This window comes from Labeo rohita, chromosome 7 (genome assembly GCF_022985175.1).
Source record: "Labeo rohita strain BAU-BD-2019 chromosome 7, IGBB_LRoh.1.0, whole genome shotgun sequence".
In the NCBI taxonomy this organism is placed as follows: domain Eukaryota; kingdom Metazoa; phylum Chordata; class Actinopteri; order Cypriniformes; family Cyprinidae; genus Labeo; species Labeo rohita.
In genome coordinates this window covers 33837117-33843955 of record NC_066875.1, presented here as the reverse complement: position 1 = coordinate 33843955, position 6839 = coordinate 33837117, and the positions used below count along the sequence as shown (strand labels likewise).

The 6839-nt window shown below is 39.3% G+C and overlaps 1 protein-coding gene across 2 annotated transcripts; it reads right to left on the bottom strand.

Moving 5' to 3' along the window:
* Window positions 1–750: 750 nt before the first annotated feature.
* calca (calcitonin/calcitonin-related polypeptide, alpha) lies at window positions 751–4575 on the bottom strand. Of its 2 annotated transcripts, XM_051115012.1 has the most exons (5): window positions 4458–4575; window positions 3785–3876; window positions 3223–3357; window positions 1765–1944; window positions 751–976 (listed from the first exon to the last, which is right to left on the bottom strand). In XM_051115012.1, the coding sequence occupies exons 2-4, from the start codon at window positions 3868–3870 to the stop codon at window positions 1785–1787; spliced, it is 381 nt and encodes a 126-aa protein (XP_050970969.1). In that variant the 5' UTR covers window positions 3871–3876; window positions 4458–4575; the 3' UTR covers window positions 751–976; window positions 1765–1784. The 2 variants fall into 2 exon arrangements, with proteins under 2 accessions (XP_050970969.1, XP_050970968.1); XM_051115011.1 differs by lacking the exons at window positions 751–976; window positions 1765–1944 and adding an exon at window positions 1960–2669.
* Between the last annotated feature and the right edge of the window lie 2264 nt (window positions 4576–6839).

Sequence of the window (6839 nt, the reverse complement as noted above, 5' to 3'; positions counted from 1 at the left end):
AATGCAATGATGCGAAGACTCCATTTTTCCCCAAACAGGCAGTGCTATGACTATTCAGACGTAGAAATAAGAATAAGTTTTTTTAATAGGCTAATAAGGCTTTCTTCTATATGTCGTATCTGAAAATCCATTGATTATGCATTGGTTCCCAAACTGGACTGCTAAAATTGACACTTTGTCTACTTCAGTGCTCCATGGGACATTATGACCCGTTAAATGTACATTCAGAACAACTGGACACTCACAGCTGCAGAATAATGTTAAACCTTGTGGTCATCATTTAATTCTGATTACTGCATCAGAAATGCAAAATTGAGAAGGACTATGTCACTATTCAGATCAATAGCTAAAACAACCAGTCAGTCAATAAATCAAGTACCCCAAACCTTATGTATCTAAAATACATTTTAATCTTGCTCAAATTCACAATTGTTACAATTTGTAATTCAGTGGTAGTACCTCCCTCCTTTAATTCAAACATACTGTACAACAGCGGCATGTAAAGTGTGTTACATCAAGGCACAAGACACATCCATATTCAGGGAAGCCTTTTTATGAGGCACTGCTTTAATATGATCCCCAAAATACCGTAATGTGCTGAGACACATTAAAGGAACATGGGCCAAACCAGACTGTACATACTGAATGTGCTCTCTGCTGAGAGGAAAGAATGAAGCAATGCTCTTCCTCGGATCCAGATGAGTAGAAAAATGATGGTATCACCGCTTTCTCTTTTCTTTTTCTTTTTCGTTTTTTTTTTTTTTTTTTTTTTTTTTTTACTTATGTTGCTTCATGGAAGAGCCAAAAAAAAGAGCAGTTATAATGTCTGGCTGGATGGAAACGATCAGTGCTATCAACTGGAGTGAGTCCATTCAGATGAAAGTGAGGAGTTTCCATTCCCAGGGGTCATAATGTGGACATGATGGTTTCTTTTATTGACAGCAATCAAAGAACTGTGGACGTGTAGACTGGTGACCTGTCGAAATATGTTATTTAGAATGTTATCGTCATTGTACACGACACCAGCGACATATCTAGTTATGAAAATGCTTATTTTTTTGGCTTAATATGAGAAAAGGTGAACTTAAAAATTCTTAAATAGAAGAGGTGCAAAAACAATACCTGTGCCAAAATTTCTTATTTTACATATAAAGATAAGTACACTTCTGATAATGCATCTTTCCACTTTTTCCTAAATTCAAACTGTAACTGTAACTATAATATCAGGATATTAATATGAGAGAAGTTGGATTGGGATATCAGTTTTTTGCACAAAAATCATTAATATTTCTTTATCATTAATTTCTAATTACTTATCAATTTTACTATAAAATATAATTATAACATCAACAGAATATGAGGGAAGTTGAACTGAAAATTTAGGAAAGAAATCTTTTGTTATTAATATTTTATTTCAACTATTTTAAATAGTACAAAGTACAAAACCTTTAATATTTAGTAATTAATCGTTTGTTTTAAACTTTTAAACATCTACAGATTTTACTTTTTACAGATTTAACTTTTTAAATCTTATTTATTTTTCCCTCAGATTTCCAGTGTAGATGCCACATCTCACTGTATCTATTCTTGGTGCTGCTGCTTCAGTATAATTATCACATAATCATATAATTTTGTCACATGAGCATAAATATAATCTAATACTGTTATTCTAACATAAAATACCAATTGTCATGGTGGAATTATCTTGATTGCGGTTCACATAAAAGTAATGAGATGAGAGTCTTCAGAACACTATTCACATACCATTTCACCCATCCCGTTGATTACTCCTGACTGAGCCTCCTTCGTCTGCCGAACGCCTGGGAGCCCACATTAGTGGGGACGAATTTGCTGCTTCCAATTCCCCCTGAGCGGCTCAGGAAGTCTGCCAGGCGATGGGTCACGCATGTGGCCGTGTTACAAGCTCTCTTCTGTGTCGTAACACTGGAGGGGGGAAAATACTGGGAATTTAGATTTTCATTGAGAAGAAATGAGTAAACATTTTAAAATGTACAAAATTCATGTTTTAAATATATTGAACAAAAGGAAAATGGCAGCAGTAATGCATCTTACCTAAAACGGGTACTTACGCCTGATTATATGTCATTTATCAAATTAAAAACGCTTTTTCGTTTCTGAGCTTTAAACAAACAATGAGCAAAAAAAAGATCTCCTTCTAAAAATATCTTTATTAGATCAAGAACAAAGTCAAATCACACAAGACAGGAATTTGGCTGTGGGTTAAAAAAAGCTCATCGTTACGCCCTATCTACCAATGAGAGCTCCCCGATTTGGTGAATCAGTTATATAACCCAAATAGATCCGGTGACTATATGTAATTAGTGGAACAGAGTCTGTCTGAGATTTGCTACTCTGCCAAAGAAAGTAGAAAAAAATGTTCTTTCAAGTCAATCAGGCAAGCAAACTTCCACATGCACTCGCATATCGGGGCCAAGCACGGGTTTACAGCCGCTGCCGATTAGACACGATTGAGCGCCTCTCCGTATCCAGCCAACACATCACTCTCTTCCAGGCTGCGCTTCTTGCCCGGTGTACCCGCTCCTACATTGGTGCGTGGATATGTCTGCAGCTTGTGCAGCTCCTGGGACAGTTTCCCCAGCACGCAAGTGCTGAGGCTGGAGCAGCGCTTGGACACGGGTCTACCCAGGCTGTGAGGAAACATGCAGAGAAACTCATAGACACGTAGACATGCAAGAGCATTCGTTCTGTTCACATACAGGATAGACATGATGATATGTTGACATGCTTCCTCGCATGGCTGGTTTCTTAAAACAAATCATGCTTCCGTAACTAATTTCTGCTGCACTTTTCATGTCTTTACTTGAGCATATCATGCAGGCATTTCCTCACATGTTTTCAGATCATGCTTCCGTCCATGCCGTTTGATATACTCGTTTTCATGCATTAAGAGCAAACAGGCATCATAAATCTGATGGGTAAATAAAGTTTCATGCAGAGAATAAACTGGCAGAGGACTCTGCAGCTTTAATAGAAAAATGAATCCCCATATCTATACAGAAATTCATCACATACCTGTCATATACAACAAGTACAAGTACACCTGACATTAAGGAGGCATTGCTCTCATGTTGGAAGAATTTCAGCCTTACTTCTTAAATGCGAGAGAAACAAATCAGTGCACACTCGCTAAATTATTCAACAGATTGTGATTCCAATAAGTAGATACGATGATGTTCGTACCTGTTTTCCTCAGCTGCCTGTTGCTCCATGTCCTCTGCAGTCATCTGCATGAATTCTTTGACGATTGCGTGCAGCAATCTTCTCGCTTCGTAGTCAGTAAGCGTAGTTCGATCTGGTGATGATTCCAGTACGGGCCTGCAATGCAACGTCTTCGTGATTATCGTGTCTATGCAAACAGTTTGTGCGAGGTATTCTTTTTGTTGCATGATAAAAGCACTTTTTGCTTACTACATCAAATCCTAAACATAATCAAAACAATCTGCTAAGAGTATGGCACTTAAAAGCTGTCCAGTTGCCAAGTTAAGATTTATCACCCGATCAATACTGTCGTAAGCAGAGTGGGTTTGGCTGGGATTCATCTGATGTAATCAGAAGACTGATAGTCCACGATGCCGCAACCTCTAATGAAAACATATGCTCTCTTGCCGCCGTCCGAACGACTTTACCAAAGCACCAATTTCACTTACAAATATTTGTAGCTAGTTTAAGGAATTATCACAGGAAAAAACTCTGCCCTGTGAGCATTTATCAACACGTCAGTATGGTTCTTATAAAACCTCACCTGGCAGGAGCTGCGTTAGAGCTGTACATCTGGCAAATAATCAGAGCGTAGGCAACGAGGAAAGCGGAGATCTTCAACATAACCATGGTCCCCTGTGGTGAAACATTTCATCATTAGATAGTTTAAGAACACCTCGGAAAAACTAGTCAAGCCATTACAGGTGAAAAAGTTGCATTTTAGCTGAAAATCTCCTCTTCTTTCTATCTATGAATCTATCAGTTTTTATTCCCCTCAAACTTCTCCTGTTTTTCTCTGTCCCCATGTTTAAAAACTAAAATAAGATTTGAAAAGTCTTCTCTTGTTTGCTGCAGAAGAACCACAGCTTGTGTGGTTGGTGCAGACATCTCCCACTGTCAGGCGCTACGCTATAACTGCAGCATTAAAGATATTAGTCTCGTGATTTCCCTTCCAGCAGGACCCGGTGCATTAGTGTAATGAGCTGCTGTCTCTGCTCCCACAGCCAGGTCTAAGGAGCCGTCCAGTTCTCCTTGAAAAAATCCATCGAGCATGCCTTTCTGTGCAACTACAGAGCCAAGAGTAATGTATATACCATTAAGCGCTCCCTAACATTTTATTTAGTTTACTCACACACGTCTACCAGTACAGCATATTGAGAATGATACAAAGCATGGCACATCTAGTATGTGGCAAGCCGTAAATAGTTGTTACTTACCTTGAGATGTTCGGCTTCGTGCAATAGATATAGAAAAGAGTCGTCCCAAAATAGAGGGGATATTTCAACTTGATGAAATTTTGAGTCTGTTGCATTAAGCTACAATACACCTGCCTATATACCCACCATGTGGGTCTCACTATTGACAGTGTGGGTGTTTAATGATTCTCAGACAGCCAATCAGAGCTCACTGCTCCCTCATCCAACCAATCAGATTCTCCTCTGGCTTCTGGAAAATGATAAAGTGTGTGTCACACCAATGACGTCATTCTTCAATCACAAACTGCTCCATTCACAAAAATTCACCAGTGATCAGCAAAATTCAATATCGTTTGGGGGAAAAAAAATTGTAGGTAAACTGTTTAAAGGAAGTCTATGATGTGTTTTTCCATTGTGATGATAAGTGTCAACCAGAGGCAAAATCTATCTATCTAGATATAGCTCAATCTAGCTCTATGATATAGCCGTTACACAGAGTTTGCCTGATACTTAGTGTTTTAATTACCTTTTTTTCAGCTGAGTGAAGCACATACACAAAACTGTTGTGGCTACATACTTAAAGAACTGAGAGAAAAAGGCACAAGGCTTATGTGTGACATTTTCCTAAATCCATTTCAAATGACGTGGATGGTGGAAAACAAACTCAAATACCCTTTCACTGTGTATCCTGTAATAATGAGTGTGATCAATTGCAACATTGCTCTTGTCCTTATTTGGGTTTCCGTGATGGTGTGACCCTTCGTCAGAATCAAAGAGGTTACGACCATAACAAGCCTTCCATCTCAGTCCCAATTACAGAACTCTTTGTCTTGAGGCATCATCCGACTCCTCTACTTTATTGGCTAAGGCCTAATAAACCATTTCCACTAAGAGACAGTGTTTGCGTCACATAGGAACCCCATTAGTCTGGATGAGCCTTTTAGTGTTATCGAACCCAAAGCCTCGCCAATGACGGAATCAGTAAATCTGGGCGACGTGACAGGACCAGGGACCCCCCCTACGGACGCAAACTACGCTCGCACGCGTGATGAGCTCCTTCTGCCTAATGAAGGGTCGTTTCCGCTTTAGAGGAACACTTCGCCACGTCCATAGATCAGTGAGTAAGCAAACAAAGTAAACCGGCAAGTTTTCCGTTCCCTCGTGAAACTTTGGCGTCGATACTGTAACCTTTCAGATTTGGTCATGCTTTAACATCACTCACTCCAACCGGCCTTGTGTGAGTTATTTTAGGAGACAGATAATCATTTCGTTTCGAGGCAGATGATGTCCTTTTGGATTACGTTTGTTCGTTCGCCTATGACACACTTCGTGAGTTCATTTGAGGAACGGCATCGCTAACAGCAGCTGTTATCATGGCGCAGGACAAAGCTTTTTTGGACCACACGGATGTTTAAACACCTGCGGACGGAACCGAACAGGGATTAAGTGTGATTTGTACTGACTCTGAGAGTAAAACTAAACACAATCCATAACCCTCTCTAAGACAAAGAGTAGCACTAAACGGTCAGCGAGGAGCCAGCACAGTTCATCCTTAGACATTAAGGAAATGAGATTTAATCACTGAGTGTTGCTCATCAATCAACCCTCTTTAGTGAGTTAGAGTTCATCATAATCTCGTTTGTGTGCTTTACTGATCACACACCATCCTTTTATTTAGACTACATTAACAACCAATGGCATCATCTGACTGGGACTGGCACGCCACCAAGTCACCAAGGACTAACAAAAAGAATGACTGAGACACCTCTGATGGCTATGAGCTGGGCCCATTCAAAACTGCTTACCGCATGTGCAACACTACAGCAAAATGGACTATGCAGAAAAAAAGCTATTTCTGAATCACAGCGTCCTCCATTACTAATTACGTTTTCTTTTGCTGAAATCACAGCAAAGGATTTCTTTTCATAATGTGCCGTTGCTCCTCTGAGGTCTCGCTTTTCTTTATTGATTAATCTATGTTGACTGACTCTTCCCTCTGCTATAGCAAATCCGTGTTTCTTATGGGAGGATATATTGAATGTTCTAGATGTCCTCATTATATATCACAAACACTGCAGTCTTTGAACAGAATCCTCGGAGACTTGCTGGATTTATCTATCCATACCGATGGAATGGCTCAGTAGGAAACTTCATAGATAATAAGACCCAAGACACCAAGGAACGGAGCATCATCAGTGTGGAAAATCACATTTCTACTGAAAAAAACAGGATGATTTATGATCAAATTAATACGTGATTACTATAGTTAACACATACATCTTTTAAAAGTATGCAGAGGTTGGTTTGATTTCTGTTATGCAAAGAGATTTGCTTTGTTTTTCCTCTTTAAACCTATTATGTTCTCAAGACAGCATTTTTACTTTTTTTTTTTTTTTTTTTCCT